This window comes from Phycodurus eques, chromosome 12, assembly GCF_024500275.1.
Source record: "Phycodurus eques isolate BA_2022a chromosome 12, UOR_Pequ_1.1, whole genome shotgun sequence".
Lineage (NCBI taxonomy): Eukaryota > Metazoa > Chordata > Actinopteri > Syngnathiformes > Syngnathidae > Phycodurus > Phycodurus eques.
This window is the reverse complement of record NC_084536.1, coordinates 10,906,912-10,927,829: the sequence shown is the minus strand read 5'-3', so window position 1 is coordinate 10,927,829 and position 20,918 is coordinate 10,906,912. Positions and strand designations below refer to the sequence as shown.

Below are 20,918 nucleotides of genomic sequence, written 5' to 3'. Positions count from 1 at the left end.
ATGGAACATTTTTCACTGTGCGGACGTGAGGCAGTTATTGCTGCAGACTGAGACTCGGCAAATTAACCAACTCCCCGATGTGGCATCAGATTAAAAAAAAACTATTAAAAAAAAGGGAAGGAATGAAATGTTTGTCCGTCTTACACAAAAACTACTTTTGATGAAAGCTTACAACTACAACTGCATTCTATAAAGCACTATAAATCCAATTTCAGAGTATTAGCGCTTCAAATGTATGATTATCGTAAATACCGTATTGAGCGTTTCTGCGAGTAGTAGCTGTCTTTAGGATTTTTTTTGTCTTCCTTCTACTGTGCGCCATAATAGTAAAGAAAAAAAAAAAACTGAGAAAGACCATTTTTTTTGTATTTGATCCTTTTTATTCCAAAATTGATTTTTCTCCCATATCTTCATCCAAGGTTAGCCTCACAGTTGCGCGGTGTGGCGTTTGCACGTTTTGCCCGTGCCTTCTCCGGTTACTCCGGTTTCCTCCCACATCCCTAAAACATGCACGGTAGGTCGATTGTAGACTAAATTGCCCGTAGGTGCCAATGATGGTTTGTTTCTATGTGCCCTGCGACCGGCTGGCGACCAGTTGAGGGTGTACCCGGCCTCCCGAGATAGGCACCAGCACCGCCGCGACCTGAGTGAGTTGAAGCGGTTCAGAAAATGCATGGCTGGATCTTTGTCTAATATTTTTGAATTTCGACTTTTGTTTGTTCGATATTTATGGTTATTTACTTATACAATCCTTTATTAGTTAAGAGGTTATTGTCTCGTTCTCCTCCCCCAATACATTTATCATTTATGACAAGTGTATATTATTTTTAAATATTTACATATTTTTCATCAATATTTGTGTACTTATTTCATCAATATTTGTGTAATTTTTCGAGTATTTTTGCTTTTTTTTTTTTTAACCGTACTTTAAGTTTTATTCTAACAATTGAGTATTTGTGACCCTCACATTTATTTATTCCTAATATTTGTGTGCTGGTGTATGTTTTGTCTACTATTTTGTGGTAATATTTTGAGCATTACTTTGTCTCTCCTTTTTAAAGCAAACGCTCGGCATATTTCTTTCTGCCATTTTTCCATGTCGACGACGGGGTCAGGCCAATAACTGCACGAGACTGCCCTCTAGTGCCTTTCATTTGACATACAATACGGTACTATAGTGTATTCTGTGCCACGCTATCAAGTAGAGGTCATCTTCTTGATTAAATAGGTGAAGTCACCTATATCAGTCCCTGACTATTTGCAAGACACTGACTCATTCAATAAAAAAATTAACATAAAACAACCCTTGGCAGTTAACACCTTTAAGATTTAACTTCGTACCAAAATACAGGCCATGAATCTAGTTTGTTTATTTTTTTCTAACATTTGTATGTTCCAATGTTTGTCAACTTTTTGGGTATCTTTTTGTTTGACAGTTTTGTATTTTTTCTACAATTCATGTATTTTTAATGTTTATGCTATTTTCAAATATTTGTGTATATTTGTTGTATTTTGTTTGATAGTTCTATATTGTATTTATGCATTCTTCATGTCTCTTTTTACACATTATAATTATGCAATGTTTTATCTCTTTTTTGTAAATTATTATTTTGTATTTTGATTGTAGCATTTTTTTTTATCAATATATATTTTGTCATCTAGAATTTCTAATACTTTTGTATATTTATTTTGTTTGATAGTTCTATTTTTGTAATTATGTATTTTTCATATAATTTGTCGATTTTTACACATCTATCAACATGTAATGTTTTCATCTAATCTTTTGTTTTTGTATTATTTTATATTTTGATTTTAGCATTTTTCTTTTTATCCCAATATATATTTTACATCATCTTAAATATATTTTTGTCAATGCTTTTGTATTGAAAACATTGTTCAATTGTATTTTTTTTAATTATGTTTTTATACATTTGGGTATTTTTTCAAAGAATATTTTATATTGTAGTATTTTGGTAATTTTTTTCAAACCTTTGACTACATTTGTGTCTTTACGTCTTCTTTTTTTCTTCTTCTTTAAATTACTTGCCATAGGGATGTAAGGGAAGATGTTTCATATTCAGACTTCTTGTTACAGTGCAGTAGGCATACCAATTTTACAGCTTGGAAATTTTGTTTTGTGTAGCATTTTTGTTCCCTGACTATGTATGACCCGAACCTTGACCTCAACACAAACACCTGCTTTTTGGCCTACCTTTATAGTCCTAAATTTGCCATTTTCAAATCCTCATTTTGCCACTAAACCTCTAAGCCTCTTCGACAACTGCAACAACGAAATACAAGGAAGTTATTCTGGACTCACCATGACGCAAGTCTTCATTTCAAAACAAACTTTCACAACATTACCTCGATAGATTTTAACGATCATGATAACGTGTCAATTTATTTGAGTGCATCGGGTTACTCACTTGCAATATAAACAGCTCCCACCAGCACGACGCCAAGTTGGGGTCGTCTTTCAGATGACCTTAATGATTGGAATGACACATTGAAACACATTGTGAGGTCGCAAAAATAAGATTTGTGTTAAGACTTGACACAAGGTTGCCCAATGGTCAATAACATTTCCGTTTGTGTCGAAACAGATTTTAATGTTGCAAAAGGAACACTTGATAACAATTTCTTATTTGATTCCTCCATTCTTGCAAGCGGCTCCACCTCCTCCTCAAAGCTGAAAACAAGTGATTAGCGACTACTTGACGTCACGCACTAAATGTCATTGTGGAGAATTAAAATTGAAAAGTCAAGTAGTCGGTATAACCCTTACTTGACACATGGTCACCAAATGGTCAACACCTCTACCAATTGTATCAAAACACATTTTAATGTTGTTAAGGTAGGATTTGCATTAATGCTTGAAACATGGTTGCTCAACAGTCAACAATTTTACTGCATTGAAACAAATTTTAGTTTTGCAAAAATACATTTCTTGCTTTACGGATGGTTGCCCACTGGTCACCAATCTTACCAATTGTATCAAAACACATTTTAATGTTGAAAAAGTAACACTTTTGACAGATGGTTGCCCAACGGTCAACAACTTTACAGACTCTCCTGAGGCATAGAAACACATTTTAATGTTGCAATGATAGTATTAAGCACTTGACACATGGTTACCCAAAGGTCCACATCCTGAGGTCAACACCCTTCCTGATTATATCGAAGTACATGCCACAAAAGCAACATTTGACACATGGTTGCCCAATAATAAACAATTTGAACAATTGCATGGACGCACTGAAACACATTTGAATGTCACAAAAGTAACGATTAACACTCGACACATAGCATAGTTGCCGAATGGGCAACAATCATACCGCTTTGCATCGGAACACATTTTAGTCTCACAAAATTAACATTTGACACATGGCTGCCCAACAGGCAATAACCTAAGCGATACCATCGCCGCACAAAAACACATTTTATTGTCGCAAAAGTAAAACTAACACTTGACACGTGGTGGCCTAATGGTCAACAATCTTACAGATTACATTGACGCACCATGGCGCATTTTAATGTTGTAAAATTAACGTTTTAACACGTGGCACATGCTTGCCCAACGGTCAGCAATCTTACGAAATTGCATTGGAAGACACAGTCTTTCTAGTAACGCTTGGTTGTCCAGTGGTCAATAATCTTAACGATTGCATCGACGCATCAAAATACATTTTGTCGCAAAACTAACATCTAACACTTGATACGTGGTTGCCCAACGGTCAACAAACTAAGCATAGAATTATATAGCACCATCAACGTTTGTGGTTGCCAAGTGCACATTGGCAGTTTGCTACCTGCACCATTTTATGGGCTATGTGTTCTCAGCTCTTTCGAATGTGACATCTAGATGGCAGCTACTAGGCTTTACACTCCAAAACCTGAATACTGAAAATGTGGGATGAGATATTTTTGAATTTAGTAAAATACTCCCACCTCGTGGTCCTTACCATTTTGTGTACTGTGCTCGCATTTTCTATTTTGACACATGGCATCCCCTACACCATCGGTGTCAAATTAATGTTTGTCACGGGCCACATTGTAGATACGGTTTTCCCCAGAGGGCCATTATGATTATTACATATGAATATTATACAAAAATTTAGAACAGATTTGAGCAAGAATCATGGAAGTTGACACACATGATCTGCTTTCGCGGGCCACATAAAATGATGTGGCGGGCCGGATCTGGCCCCCGGGTCTTGAGTTTGATAGCTTTGCCCTCCAGGTTTTCGAAAGGAAAATACAAAACGAGAAGGTAAATACCAAAACACAGTTAAAGTTCAGATTCATCATCTTATGCGGTGCGATATGTTTATCCGCTCGTGCGCAAGTGAAACCAGAAAGCAAATTTAGTCCTGGCAGACATCTTCCAAGGCCAGCAGGGAGTCGGGTAACTTCTCACGCTCACACTGTCACTGGCATGTGCAATGTGCACCGTCAAGAAGGCCGGCGGTGCTTCTTCAACACATGGCCAGGCACGGGTCAGTATACATGACTCAGTACATATGCACATAAACATATAACTACGTATAGATGCATAGCACTTTTCAAATGTCATGGGGATACAAAAGGGCAACGACAGTAAAGTACAGTAAACTCCTGGAAAGTTAGAAAAACAATTGCACCTGCCACCAGTTTTGCCGAGCAACACAAAATTTGGTGGACGTAGCGATCACGACAGGACACACGAAAAATTCTTAAGGCCCTAACAAGCGAACTGAAGGGGAAGTCGACCAGTTTGGTCGTACTTTGACAAACTCATATCAAATACTTTGATAACTTAATAATTACGTGCTAATTAACACAGTATGCTTGTTTTATTGCAGGCTTCAAAAACATACATTAACTTCTTTCCATCCCCAAACACGTGTCAAAACATTTTAAAAAATGTATTTAAAAAAATAAGAATGTAAATGTGCAAAAAGTCGAAATTTGGGAAAGATATAATATTGTCAATCACTACAAAGTGCCTCGTCAAAATCACTCAATCATCATGAAAATGTAGGAGAATAATGAAACTCTGAGGTCTTATTAGAAGCAGCCAAACATTCACACACCATCAATCTCCTAAAATGTGCTTCCTTCATTTTATATCTTTTACTTCATTGGATGTACGTGATTTTGTCATGTCCCACACACTGCTCTTCTAACTACAGTGTGTGTAATAAATGGTTAAATTATATTAAATCTAATAAAAGGAATGTTTTTTATAGTCCACAAGTTATTTGATAAAATGAGTCATTTTGATCATGCATATTCTATTTTCATTATCATACTAATCATACTGTATATTGTCCCATGTGTCCCTGAAATTCCTGTGCACCCTGCTCCTTTCAGAAATACTGGGTCATTGCAGAATATTTACAATGATGTCTTTTAATTTTGACATTATGCATGTAGTCAGGTTTAACGTCCACTCTGTCAAAGTGAAATATCAATCAACATAAAAACCTTTCAGAAATTCAAAATATATGTATTTCTTCAACAGTACACTGTCACCTTGTTAACTGAATCATGTTGCTGAGTGAAGATCCTCCATCTGCTCATAACATGCTAAGATTACTCAAAAATGTCCACCCTGTCACCAAGCTGACATATTTTGCTGTTTGCATATACATTGTCTCCCTGCAGCTTGATCAATATGCATTTCAAACAGCATAACATCTACTTAATACAATGACTATAAAGTTCAGTGGAAAATCGTGTTAGGCCAACCATTTTTGTCTGGTGAAATGAGGACATCTCAAAGACACCTCATGGAAATACTGATTCAATAACAAAAATGAAAGCACTAAACATTTTTAAATGACGTTAAATGCAACGTTAAAATTTTGCATACTCTACTCATAGCTGATAATCAAGTGCAAAGGGTCCTACGATTGTTTTATGATGGAGTTTCATTCCTACAGCGGCGACTTAAACCAAAAACAAATAAACGGCAATTTGATATTGTAGCCTTTAAAACATCGACAGTATTAACCTATTTTCCTCACCCATTCCCCACAGCAATACACGGCAAAACCGTGCCACGAAGTTGTATGTTTAAAATGGAAAATGAAGTGGAAAAACCAATGAGTTGATATTGGAAAAATAGCCACATTAAAAACAGTCACCACATTTTTAAATGGGATATTCATATTAGATAGTATGGCTCATAATACAGCTAAATATAGAAGAGCTGATAAGGAAGTACAAGGGGTCGTCGGTTTAGTGTTCCGTTCCGTTCCTATGGCAGCAACCTTACGGTGCAGCGGGAATGACATTATTCGGTCACTGTGCTCGTTGCTCGTAATGTAGAAAGAGTGTGTTGGGGATGTCGTACACACCACACCACCACTATGAATTAAGTTGAAAATTTAAAAAAAAACTCTAGGAAGTGGCGGCACGTTAGACAACTGGTTAGAGCCTCTGCCTCACAATTCTGTGGACCGGGGTTCAATCCCCAGCCCCGCCTGCGTGGAGTTTGCATGTTCTCCCCGTGCCTGTGTGGGTTTTATCCGGGCACTCCGGTTTCCTCCCACATCCCAAAAACATGCATGGTAGGTTAATTGAAGTCTCTAAATTGCCCGTAGCTGTAAATGTACAAATGGTTGTTTGTATGTGTATGTGCCCTGCGATTGGCTGGCAACCAGTTCAGGGTGTACCCCGCCTCTTGCCCGATGATAGCTGGGATGGGCTCCAGCACGCCCGCGACCCTAGTGAGGAGAAGCGGCTCACAAAATGGATGGATGGATGGGTTAGGAAGTTGAAATTAGAACAGCTGGCACTGAACTAATATAAAAGCACTGTGGGAATTGTGCATACTCTGGCTCATAGGAATCTAGCTAAACATCAAACAGCTGCTAATGAAGAACTGGAGGAGTTGATGAAACAAGGATATTGATGTCACATGTAAAGAAAATAAAAAACTTGTTTTTTAGTTTTGTTTTGTTTTTAATCAGAAAATGAGCAAAAGCACGGTGATGAGTCTGCACAAATATCAGGAAAAAAAGAGTGACCAGGGTTGTTGTGGTTATCAGTTCTCCAGAAAAGCCACGTAGTCGGTGAGTCTGGCCAACTGTTGCTCGTTGGGAACCGACGAAACGGGGGGAGGATCTGCGCAGACGACAGCAGAGAGACAAAGGGTCCATGTTTTACATCTCTCTGAATTTAACTGGCCACTATGGCTCCCACATTTCAACGCAAGTGTCAACATCTGCATATGATCTCACGCCACCCGTGTCTTGCTAACGACCGAGTTGATTTGCGCAACGTTGCATCGCTTTTTGTTCAATTCCAACCAGAGAGATTTTTTTTCCCCAAGAGATTTACTGGATAGAGGAAGACAACTCCTTCATACCAGTGGCACATTAGAGGGAAGGTTGGGGAGCGAGCTTGTTTCAAGTTGAACATGTGTGCAGCAGATGTCTTTTTTTCATTGGTTAACAGAAATAAAGACATGTGACGGCACTAAAAAATAAGGGGTGAGAAGGAAAGGATCTACTCATTCGACATCTTTACTTCCTCTTCTTTTCTCTCTACCCTTCTCACCATCCATGTAGTGTGCTACTTTGCCTTTTTCTCTTTGTCTTTCTCTCCCTTCCCATTGGCTGATGCTCTCTGATTCTGGAGGTGTGCATTCCCATGCATCTATTTGTAATGGGCGGTGCTGTTGGTGCGGATCAATATCGTCGCTACTGCTGTCATCATGGGACTATATTATTGCTGTTTATGCGGGTGTTATTATCCCCATTGTTCTCTCGTCCCTCCCCAGCTGCTCAAACCCTCTACCCTGTCTTCTCTCGCCATCTACCCTCTGTGCCTCAGTCTCTTCATCTCAAGCCAACCGGCCGAGGCAGACAGTTTGTTCAAGGTTTCTTCCTTAGACGGAGTTTTTCGTTACCTCTGTCGCCAATTGGTTGCTCATATGGTTCAGTTGGTTTCTTATATCCACATATATATATCTGTCTATTATGTATGAGGTATTTGGTTCTTGACCTGCGCAATGTATAAAGTGTCTTGAGACAACTTCTGTTGTGAACTGCATAAAAATAAAATTGCCTTGACTACCAGTCAAAGGTTTAGTGACACTTCTCCATTCAATAGCATGGGAACGTGTATTTTCAAACGTTTGACTGGTAGTGTGTATTTAATGTTACTGTAAGCCACTGCAATATTGTACACAGTCTGAACATTAACACTGCAGCTAAATAAAATCATATTCACTTAAATAACGATTCAATTTAAATGTAATGCTAATTGAAGTCAAATAAAAATTGCACCGTCATAAAGTTGTTCTTAAAGATTAAAGATTAAATGCAAATGTATTATACTAAAAAGATAAATACAACTGAACTGTACTTGGGAAGTGATTCTTCCACAGGCCACTAGAGAGAGCCTGCGTACCACTAGTGGTACTAGCACTACACTGAGAACCACTGGTGTAAGGAGGGGTGAAAATGTTGGCCATTTCAAACCTGCAATAGTGCCACCTACCTGGCTTTTTAGGCATCACCATTCTGGTCGTGGGATCTGCCTGCCAGCCCTGATTCACCACACCTTCAGTCAAAGAGAAGCAGTCAAGTAAAAAAACAACACCCACCACATTTTTGTACAACGCCATCATTTTAAAGCTTAAATAACTTTAATCTTCCTTGGCGCTTGTGTCGCGACTTACCTTTTACGGCCTCTTCCACCGAGTAGCCCACAAAGGCAGCAAAATCTTCGGCATTAATGGAGGTGTACGCCTGCGCCACGAGTCTGTATGCCCTTTGACGCGTACTCTCTGGGAAGCAAAACAGAGAGCGATGACTTCATGGGCAAAAGTGTCTGGCAACCTGACTTATATAAATCGTACAGATAATGAAAAGGTTAAATGAAATCAAGACAACTTAATTGTATTGGCAACAAAAGTATTGACACTAATATTTCCATTACACAGGAAAATTAGACAATTTGGATTTCTTTAACATGGTGTTTTTCAATGTCATTCTTCATGTCCCGTCCCCCACACTGACAGTGCTTTTGGTTTTTCAGTGTCATTTAATTTTCTGATTTCAATTTCCTTTTTTTGACTTTCAAGTCAGTGGTTCAGCATGTACCATCTGATCACGTGAATGCGCTTCAAGTCTTCGAGAAAGGGAGACGAGTGGTCCCCTTTTTTCCCTGCCATTTTAAAGGTCCCGTATTTTGGCTATTTAGACCTCCATGGGGTGACTCTCTAACATGGACTTTGTATAAAAGTGTTAATTTCATTTTTAAAAAAACATGACAAAACTAAGGTTGTTTTTTTTTGTTTGTGTCCAGAAAAGGCCCCTCTTACAGCTACTTCTGTTTGACCCAGTTTTGTATCCACTTTGTCCATATTTGGCTGAGACCGCCATCTTTCCGCTGATTGGTTGCCTCCGTGTAGAAGACTCACTTGTGAGAGCACACGTGTTTGCTATGTTGACAGCGTTGGCTCTGGAGCAGAAAGGGAAGGCTTCGCTTGTGAATTAGATAAGATAGAGAAATTCGAATGACATGATTTGAAAAACACCTGGGACTCAGGAATGCATGGACCATTTTAATTCCTATTTCACATTTATTGAGACACCATAGAGAGAATATTACATCCCACATACCGGAGTTGGTTTGGCAAAATACAGGACCTTTAAGTCTCTAATGCCGAGGTGTCACACTGATATGTTAATGGTTAATGGTGCAAATTCCAGCCCTATTGTTACGCATCGAATGCGCCAAATTTGCCGCAGTGTGAAATCTGCGACAATAAGATGGGTGGCTATGTCAGTGTCACAGTGACAATTGCTCTTGACAAACGGTCATGTTCAGTGAGTGTCAAGCCTTAAACTTCACATGCTGGGTGTTCTCCCTTTTCAAAGCCTTGAAACGTGTTTACATGCTCTGAGCCCCTCTCTTACATGCCAAAACACTGTCATCAAGTTGAAAGTTAAAAACTGAATGTGAAAACCGGGACATTGACATTGAAAAATGTCTATCCATCCATTTTCTCTATCACTTATTCTCATTAGGGAAGCCAATCAATTGCAGGGCACATATAGGCAAACAACCATTCAGGCCTATTGACAATTTAGAGTCTTCAATGAATCTAACATGCATCTTTTTTTTAACGTGGAAGGATGCTAGCATACCCTCGGGCTAAAGGAAAGTCTCAGCTGAGAATCGAACCACAAACCTCAAAATTGTGAGGTAGATTGATTGAAATTGAAAACCGTTCTGCCACGTTGAAAAACAGCAACACAAACAATAGTAGTAAGTGTTGTCACTATAAAAAGATGGGACATGAAGAAGACTGACGTAATGCTATAAAAAGATCAAGATTAAACATTCTACTTTTTAAATATGTGCTTCAGTGTCAAACCTTTCCTAAAAGGCGAACATTTATGCTCAATGCCATAAGTTAATGGCAGTCTTCTGGCTGCACAGGTTTATGCCTGCAGTTACACTAACAATTTGGGTCAGGCAAAGTCTTTATCAACTAGCAATGGCTGGAGCGTCTCAAATGTCAAAGCTGCCCAAAATATTCTTCCTTCAGCCTGACCTGGTGCCGTTGTTTGGAATATGAGTTAAGTGTGAAGGGGGCCAGGGGACAAAATGCACTTGGTGCACCGCTGCCTCTAGCAGCTCTCACATTAATGCCTCGGGGTTGCAGCCTTGCATTTTTTATATCCTAGCAACCTAGTTTATGTGTATCAACACCCCCACTTGTGTCGACCGCGGCGGCCAGCATTCATGACAATAACATGGTCGGTTAAGAAAAGACAGCTGGAAGGAGACGTCAGAAGATTTGACAAGACTGTTGTTCCCATACTCCAATCCAGCGAGCTTCCTGTCTACACAAACTCTCTCTCTCTCTCTCTCTCTCTCTCTCTCTCTCTCTCTCTCTCACATGCTGTAGAAACTTGATGAGTTTTTATCATGGTGTCAATTAGTATTTGCTGAAAGGTAACCGAACATCGTGCTTATGATATAATGTCTCATCATTTTTTAACGTGCTTCTGTTAAAAGTGAAAAATCACACTTTTTAAACTCAAAACAAAAATAAATACAATACTATGGCGGCATAGTACAGAAATCCGGAATGTGAAGTAGTCTCACAAGCTCATGGTAACGCACAAGTCATAATTACAGTAAATATTTGCATGAAATATACTTTCAGGTCATAATTATAAAACTAATAAATGGAAAAACAGTAAGCACTGCAGTAACTGAGTGAGCCTTCTTGTGACGGTATTAACCCGGATTCAGCCTAGCCTGTGTGGAGTTTGCATGTTCTCCCAGTGCCTGTGTGAGTTTTCTCCAGGGTCTCCGGTTTCCTCCCACATCCCAAAAAATGCATGGTAGATTAATTGAAGACTCGATTGCCCGTAGGTGTGAATGTGAGTTGGAATGGTTATTTCTCTGTGTGTGCCCTGCGATTGACTGGTGACCGGTTCAGGGTGCACCCTGCCTCTCGGCCAGAGTCAGCCAGGATAGGCTCCATGCTGCCCAGGACCCTAGTGAGGATAAGTGGTACGTAAAATGGATGGATGGATAACTTAAAACTGTTGACAGTGGAATTTGCTGAAATGCATATTGGCAAGCCACAATGCCTCTGGGAGAATATTTTTGTGACAATTGTGCATTTTTCTATCATTGACAGAGGGGTACAAACACTTTTGTCCATGTGTGTTTAAAGAAAAAAAGAAAAGTAAGGCTAGCAGAAGAATTTATCTTTTTTAAAAATTGAATATTATTTTCAGATTATTATTATTTTTTTTTTTTTAAACAGGTCATTTCGACCAGAAACATGGCAGGAGGGTTATTAATGGAAGTGCCACTGATGTAACCGTTTTGAGGCTGCACATTGGAAACCGAGTGATCAACGAAGCCAAGCAGGTCATCTCAAGGGGCTTTCTGTAACCCAGTCCCGAAGCAGACATATATTTTTATCGCGATCTCTCGACCCCGGGGTGATGAAGAGAGCGGCAACTGTATCAGTCCAGAGTTGGGCTGAAGCGTGCTGAGAAAAGATGTCTGAGTTGGAGGAGCTGTGTTTTATCGAGAGGTGGTGGGAGGGGGAAACAGGACCTGCCTTGTCCTTCTCTGGCAGTCTATTCTAGGGCAGCTATCACTTCTCACCCTCTCACCTCTTAAAAATAGCCCCCGCTTTTCACCGGCAAAGGCAAAGCAGGCAGGACATAGCTATGCTTTTATTTTTAAATGCAGCCTAAATCTATGTAAGAGCACTCCGGACACATTCTGATCGAAAGACTTCAAAAGAACAACGGACGCTTCTCAAATTAGTGGCTCTGAATACAAACCTTAGAGCTAACAATAAAGATGGTTCACAATTTAATCTCATGCGGCTTTATTTGGGGTTCCATTCAAGTCCAAGTAAGTCAACCAAGACAAAGTGAGAAATTGCAAAACATCTATAACCATATGCTACAATTTGAACAAAATCAACACATCTTAGACATTCGTTACTTTAAACTTGGCATCTCCTCTTAACACCAACATTCAAGTGGTTCAGAAGTACAAAAGTATAAAAAGGAAAGTTATGTATTCAACATTGATGGTAAATATTGCACCGAAAGTACTGGCAAGTGACGCTATCCCACATCCCCCCATAACTTATTATCAATAACATCCACAAATCCCTGCCATACTCTTGCCAGAACATCTTCCCAAGTACATAAGTCCAGCATCACTTCATTTTCCATTATTACTCCTCTTCCTCCTCCGCATCATCAAAATCATCGTCGTCGTCTGAGCCAAAGTCCATTTTTGCCAGCACCGCTTCAACGTGCTCTGTTGACACGGCGAAATGATCCATCTTCTCGAAACCCGGCTCGGGCCGCTCCTCGCCCATGGAGCCTCTGGCCGCATCTTTGGTTTGCGTGATGAGGCCTTTGGCCGACACCAGAAACTCGGCGGCGCCGCTCTGCTCCAGTGCCCTTACGGCCGAATCGGTGAGGTCGGTGCTGGCTTGGAGTCGCTCGCCATAACGTTGGGACATCGCCCGAAGCGTGGCCACCTTCTCGTCTTGCTCTTTACCGATTTGCTCCAGGAGGATGGTCTTTCGCTCTTCCAGGATGGCATACAGCAGGTCGAAGCGCTCGGCTAGGCCTTGTTTAGCGCGCTGCGCGTTTTCCTGTACGGCACGGCAAGCGTCTTCCATCTGAATGAGCAGAGACTGAAGGCGTCCGTTGCTGGCCACCAGGCTGTCAATGGCATTGCTCAGTTCACCCTTTTGGGCCTGGTAGACACTCTCTAAAGGCGCCACCTCGCAGTCTTTATGCTGCCCAAACACTTTGCACATGGAGCATGTCGGGGTCTGACAGGTTTTGCAGTAGATGTTGATTCTCTCGTCTTCATGCTCCTGGCACTTGGGCTCTTTGGACTCTTTAGGCTTCAGGGAGGTTTCAGTGTTGCCGTTGCCGCTCAATTCTTGCTGCTGCTTGTAGATGTCGATGATGTTCTCCACCAACAGGTTCCGCTGGAGCCCGTGGACGCCATGACGGTCCAGCACCACCTCGAACCTGCACGTGGGGCAGCGGAAGACGCCGCCGGAAAAGCGGTACGGGTTGCGTGAGTCGTAGAGGTCACTGGCGCAGCTGCGGCACAGGTTGTGTTGGCAGGGCAGGATGACCACAGGCTTGGTGAACATGTCCAGGCAGATAGGGCAGCTCAGTTGCTTCTCCAGGCTGTCCATGGGACTTGGAGGGCGAACCAAGGATCCGGTCCTCTGGAGATCCATGATAAAAAATAAATGTCCAACTTCTTTGTTGGTCAGTTGGGAAAAGTTTTTGTAACAAAGAAGACACTACGCTCTGTTATCCTTGGTGTGTGCTACTACCGGGTCATTTATAGATCTACTCTGGCTGATGAACTCGCAGCGCTGTCCTTTATACCGCCCCCCTCACAGCTGGTGACATTTGAGCTAACAAACTAAAGCACACATTCCTGCCTGCTTGCTTGCTGGCCCGGGGAACTTTTCACAGAAATGACCCCCCCCCCACCCCCCACCCCCACCCATTGCAGCATGTGTCACATGTCCCAATTGGCTGTGTGCGACATCCAAAGTGAGAGGTGGACATGGTGGACGGATGGAGAAATAAACAGGGTGCATGTGACTGATGTAGAAGGGAGCCAAACAAACAACCGTGTACAAGGTGTAAAACCGATGCTTTCATAAGGCTGTTTGTTGTTTGTTACGCCCCTATGTGAACTGGAAACAAACACAATTTCTAAACTACATTTCCTATTTTTGTCCAATTAGCATGAGCTATTAACAATACTTTTTAAATAAAAAAATAGGTTTGTTCAAGTAGACATGAACAAGGGGTTTTCGCACACTGAGAGACACGGCCGAACATGACTGAAGTGGACAATTGCGAAAAAAAGTTTCAGTTACTGACTAGGGGGGGGCCACGATTAGTCGACTATTCACGACAACGTCAACGAAATCAAAATTGACAATTCATTTAATCGTCAATGGTGTTGTTTTATTTTTTTAAGCTTTGATTTCACAAGTGCCAGAATCCTCCCGCTACCTCGCATGTTGTTTGCCCTACTGGCTTCTGCCGCTGTGACGCACATACGCCGTAGAGGTTATCCAGGCATGTCTATGACGCACATGCGCAGTAGTAATCACCCAGGTTAGCCATGACATTCCCGCAAGATCTACGGCTCGTCCGAGTTAGCAACAGCGTTCGAAAATTTTAGCATTTCACCCAAAATAGTGAAGAGGTAAGCGATTCAAAAAACACGAGACAGAAATGGCAGCACAACAGTGATAAACAAGCATCTAAGATGTTAGCTGCTATTTGGCTAGTTCGTTGATAATATTAGCTTCAGCGGCTGTGAACTAACTGCTTAACGCTGAAAATGTAAACATTAACTTAAGGCTAACAATGATTTCTTCAGCCTTAGCACACAGGTTATGTGTTGATGTAATGTTAAAACCACATGTACGGTGTAGCATCTTACTGACATGACTATGTGGCAGCCATTTGGAAGGGGCAACGTTCCTATCAAAAGCAATGCATGAACATTGAAGTTGAATCAGAACGTGCTCATTTCTCAAGATTTACCTTTTTGTCAACGTCAAAGCCTGTGCTATTAATACAGAACATTTGAAAATAAGAGCCCCGCCCAAAAAAATGTTCCCTATGAAAGATTATTCCTAGTTCCCAATATGATTTTACATGATTGTGCATTGCTTCTGGTTCAATTTTAAAGTGGACGAAACATTTACAGGTAAAACTGTTCAAGGCCAGAGTATCACCTTCATTTTAATTTGCACTATCATATATAAACATGTCAGGTATGCTGGTTCAAGCAGCAAAGTTTATTGAAAGTTGAATTTTGCATTACCAGATAAACATTGTAAATAAGAAACTGTTCATTATGTTCAACATGGCATTTCCGTGTTTTTGAGCAAGCGTGTCTCAGCCATGCAAATAAAGTCCATAAGTACACATATGTTGTGTTTTACAACAATACTTAACTAAGTTTCTATTTTTCAAATGTAACTGTGATGGATGCAATAGCAAAGCTAGCATTCATTGTCGCCAGCGATGATCGCCGCGGCCATTTCAATTCACATGAATAGGAGCAAACCCTAACCAGATCAAAATTAAATAGAAAAACAGTGATGGAAGGGGACCTTTAATTTACACAGTATTAAAAATTTAACCAACAGTGACAAAAATAATAAAAACAATAACTTTACATTGCATTTATATAACACCATTAAAAGGGACCCAAGGATGCTAAACAGAATAAAGCAAAATGGATGGATACGTCTGCAGTTTGTACAAAATTAAATACAGATTATGAAAAAAATGAGTGAGTGACTAATAGTTGCACTAAAAATAGAATGGATATTTAGTATTTGCCCATGGTTAAACATGCAGCAGTTCAAATTAAACCATGAAATTTTAAAGAAACAAAATGTAAGAGGAGGGTTAAAACCACTTTGTTTACTCGTAATTCCAGTCTTTCAGTTTACATCTGTCAAATCATCCATCGAGGAATTATCATCCTGCCATTTCCACGAAGTGTCTTGTGGCAAACTGTACGTCTACACACCTCTTGCACATCAACACGAGGCGGCACCGTAAACATGACGGAGATGCTATTATTAAAACACTTGCACAAGTGAACGTCACCTGATGCAAACTTTCCGAAGCATATATAATTATACTGTATGCGTATGTAAAACTAACAAAGGACCAAAAAAATCCTGTCAGTTTGTGCTCAGTCTGTTTGTGAAATTAAGCTAGTGTTGCTGTTTAAAGCGGGAATCATATAACTGTTTATTTCCTAATACAACTTGGCTTCAGAGTTGGCTTGAAGTAGTGTTCAATTGGTGCCCCCTGCTGACGGATACGATCATGTATTTCAAAAACACACAAGGGGTCTCTATGGAAAGTCAAATTTCCTTGGCTTTATGCCAGCTTTCCTTAACCTTTGTTGGAACATGTCATCAGGTCAAGCAAAGATGAAAAAGTGCTTTTTTTCGAAAAGAGGAAAGGAAAACACTGTTTGAAAATAAATCGACTCAACTTTCCGAGTGTTTTCGCATAGTCTGTAAACCTCCTTGGTGGTGTGTTAATTTAAAAATGTTGCTGCTGTAAAAGATTGTGGGTAATATATCTCCTTTCCTTTCATAAAGGTTGGTCAGGAGTAACCTTTGCTAAAGATGGCTTAAAGGCTGCATCTAGGCACCTTTCGAACAACCCATCCTTCTCGTACTTCCGGGTCATCTCGCTAGGACAGGAAAAGAAAGTTCCTTAGCAAAAATGAGACTGAAGAGGCCCAAGGTTTTAAACGGGTCAGCTCTACTGAGGGTAGTACAGTGTAGGCATGTGCGTAGCACATCTGCAACGCAGTGAAACGTTCTAGACTCAAATCTCAGCTCAGGCGTCTCTTTGTCGAGTTTGCATGTTCTCCTCGAGCGTACATAAATATATTGACAATCGACACATTGTCCCACTACCACTCTGTAAGACTTACCTTGAAGGGCCTCCATTACCGTAAGGATAGTTTCTGACCACTGGTAAGCCGCAATAGATGAGTAGATCCCAGGGAAATCTCGCTGCCAAATGTGCTGGCCAACTGTCCAAATTGCTGCTAATTCAGGATTTGCCTGTGTGCAACAAAGAAAATGCTACTTAGAATCTCATCACAATTGGAATTAGAACTATCAACATAAAGGACACCATGGTTTGGAGAGTTCCGTACTTCATCCATCCATTCATCCATCCATCCATCCATTTTCTGAGCCGCTTATCCTCACAAGGGTCGCGGGAGTGCTGGAGCCAATCCCAGCCATCATCGGGCAGGAGGCGGGGTACACCCTGAACTGGTTGCCAGCCAATCGCAGGGCACATACAAACAAACAACCATCGGCACTCACATTCACACCAAAGGGACATTTAGAGTCTTCAATTAACCTACCATGCATGTTTTTGGGGTGTGGGAGGAAACCGGAGTGCCCGGAGAAAACCCACGCAGGCACGGGGAGAACATGCAAACTCCACACAGGAGGGGTCGGGGATTGAACCCCGGACCTCAGAACTGTGAGGAAGACGCTCTAACCAGTCGTACACCATGCCGCTCCGTATTTCATGTTGATCACAGTTTTAAATTTGGTCATTTTATTTATTTATTTATTTATTTGTTTTACAACGTTGGTAGTTATAACTGCATTTATGATTCACTTATGTGGAATAATAAATGAACACCAGAAGTTCTGTTTCTTCTCTAGGAGATACCAGGCAAGAATCATGACCAGTAGTAATACAAATTTTTGTTTGCCTATTTTTGTTTTTGTTTTGTTTGTATGAGACACTTACACAACATACTTTAAAAAAGGATGGGGAGTATAACTCTTACCGCTTTTATTGCTTGGGGAATCCGCTTCCAGAGATACCTGGCATTATTCCTACAGAATTTACATGGACACACGTCAGAAAGCAAAGTTCGCTGCATCTTTTTTTTTTGGGGTGGGTGACACAGGTAACTTACATATCATTATGTAGTAAATAGAGTGCCAGAAGCTGAGCATACACTTGAGGGGTCGCAATGCCTCCTGGTGCCTGTGGGAACATAACAATAATATACATTATTATTATTATTATTATTATTAGTACTACTATGTATAATACAGTAGGGATGTCCCGATCACATTTTTTTGCACCTGAGTCCGTGCTAAAAATCAAATGATCGACTCCGATTTTCGATCGTGTCATCCCTATAATAACGCTGCTACTTGCTACCCATGTTAGCAAACTATAGACCCATCTCAAAGCTTCCCTTCATAGCCAATACTGTCAAATGTTTTTTAATCAACTCAATAATTTTTGTTAACTTAAATTGACTTTTTGACGAATTTCAATCAGGTTTCCGACCTCATCACAGAACAGAATCAGGTGTCAGTTCTTGTCGGATTTCAGTGCGGTGTTTGATACAGTAGATCATAACATACCGTTGAACAGGTTGCAAACTTGGGTAGGACTCAATGGAACAGTGATGAAAGGGTTCAGGTCCTACTTGTAGGAAAGGAGTTAATTCATGAACATTGGAAGTTTTCAATCTGACTGAATGGCAACGACGTATGGGGTCCCTCGGGGGTCAGTTCTTGGACTGCTTTAGTTCTGCTTCTATATACTGGATGGGTCACATTCTTCAGAACTTTAATATTGACTATCATAGCTATGCAGATGACGTAGTTATACCTAGCAGTGTCTCCAGATGACTACAGTTCAATTGAAGTTAAAACAAATAACTGGATGACCCAACATTTCCTTCAATTAAACCACAACAAAACAACCAAAGACTAGGTAAGAAACCCTGGTGTGCTGATAGATTCCAGTCTGACTTTCAGCAGTCATATCAAATCAATCACTAAAACAGCCTTCTATCATCTGAAGCACATATCCAGAGTGAAGGGTTGCATGGTCCAAGCAGACCAGGAAAAGCTCATCACTGCCTGGAATAAACTGCCAATTGTTTTTAAATCCAGATTAAAAAGTATTCTTTTTTTCATTATTTATTTAATTTATATTAGTATTTTTGTAAACTGTCTTTTACTTACTGTACTTTGTTTTTAAATGTATTTTGCTTTGTTTGTAAATGCTTTTAAACATGTTAAACACGTTGGGTTACCTTGTGTATCAAATGCGCTATATAAATAAATGTGCCTTGCCTTTTGAAATGATAACTCAATATTTTTTTTAATGTGAAATGGAATAAATAAACTTTTAAATATTGATCTCTTTGCACTGGTATCAATCTATTTTGATAACAACGTTAGCATCGATGTTGTGGATGTTTGGATCCGCCCACCATTACGATGCGACTTGTCACCTAGCTGGCGAACTCCTGCTAACACACAAGAAATGACAGTGGGGGGATTGAAACTATGTCAGTTTGCCTCAGCTATTCGGGGGCTGGTCGCTTTGCTTTATAACCCCAGACCAGGTGCCTACTCTTCGGAACTGAAGCTAAAACACCAGCACTGAAGAAAAACCGCACATAAATTGAAGCCCTTTTTTGTAACATACCTCGAGCTCTTGAGTTTCACACTGCTCCAGTAGTTTGTCAAAATTTTCTTCCATCATCACAGCAGAAGGCATGATGAGAAGAGGAGAAATGTGTTGTTGATGATGACGTCGTCTGTCTCTTCTTCTTCTGCTCCTATATCTTCTTCTTCTTTGTCTTGCTGGGAGTTACGACGTAACTGGCGCTTTTCTGCCCTCATCAGTCCATTTTTCTCATTGCAGCCCGTTATTGATAACGTTTTAGATTTACTTACTTACTTACTTACTTACTTACTTACTTACTTACTTACTTACAAAGAAATCATCCATCACAGCACAGAGTTATTTTTTGGGGAATAACAAAGCAAAGGAAACATATCCTGGAGTTTTTCCACATTTTGCTTAAGAATGTATTAATGCATTTATCATTTTTCTGTTCACATATAGTATTCGAAGACATTTTCCTCTTATCCTTATATTTATATAATTATTAGAATTATTATTTTATGTAATATTTTTAGTTAGCCCTGGACCGACAAGAACAGTTTTGTTGCATATTGAATTGTTAATTAAGTCTTTTCTTTGTTTAATAATGAATTACATTTTAAATTTCATTATACATATACAATAATAATGATAATTATTGTTTTACGTGTGTATGTTATTGTACAATTTCCGTACAAGTGACACCAAAAAATAATGTAAAACACTTTCGGGTTATGAGATGCCCAAACCAAAACTTTAGTAAAATTACAGAATTTTGAAAAAAAAAACAACAACAACGTCTGCTTCCTTATATGAGACCATCGGCCCTTCATTTAGAAACCAAAGTTTGGTTACCGAACTCAAATGAAAGTAATGATTATTGTCCATAACACACTTTGGCCTGATCAAATTGGTCACACGAAGTATTTCCCATTAGTGAATAATTTACCAGTGTATCAGGTGGATGTAAAACAGCCGGTGAAAGGGTGCATTGAGTTCAAAACGCCCTGCAAAACAAACACCCACCGGCAGGTGTTCTTTTGGCCACAAGAGGGCACTATATAAATGTTATGAACATGGGGAATGGCAACGTTTTACAATATTACCTCCTTCCACATTCGTCAACCGAATCCAAGCTTTCCAACTTCAAACTGCTCAGCTGATTTAGGATATATTGGGAATTATTTTTCACATCGCCCAAATTTACACATTGTTCATATCATTGTTTTCGCATTCCACATTTTCCACAGGAAAATTCCCAAATGTATGCAAACGTTATTTCTTCTAATTCTTCCAGACTTCTCAACAGATTCAAACCATTGTAACTTCAAACTATTTAGCTCATTCAGGACATTTTGGGTTCTATTGTTCACATTCCCCTAATTC

At 40.0% G+C, this 20,918-nt stretch overlaps 2 protein-coding genes across 2 annotated transcripts; both read right to left on the bottom strand.

The window, feature by feature from the left end:
• Window positions 1–6,690: 6,690 nt before the first annotated feature.
• On the bottom strand, window positions 6,691–19,694 carry cops8 (COP9 signalosome subunit 8). The gene is made up of 7 exons (XM_061692342.1): window positions 19,572–19,694; window positions 18,034–18,104; window positions 17,902–17,950; window positions 17,020–17,152; window positions 8,672–8,779; window positions 8,491–8,553; window positions 6,691–7,110 (listed from the first exon to the last, which is right to left on the bottom strand). Exons 1-7 carry the CDS (start codon window positions 19,641–19,643, stop codon window positions 7,031–7,033), a joined length of 576 nt encoding a protein of 191 aa, XP_061548326.1. The 5' UTR covers window positions 19,644–19,694; the 3' UTR covers window positions 6,691–7,030.
• On the bottom strand, window positions 12,348–13,986 carry trim63b (tripartite motif containing 63b). The gene has a single exon (XM_061692340.1). It carries the CDS (start codon window positions 13,754–13,756, stop codon window positions 12,722–12,724), a length of 1,035 nt encoding a protein of 344 aa, XP_061548324.1. The 5' UTR covers window positions 13,757–13,986; the 3' UTR covers window positions 12,348–12,721.
• Window positions 19,695–20,918: the final 1,224 nt, after the last annotated feature.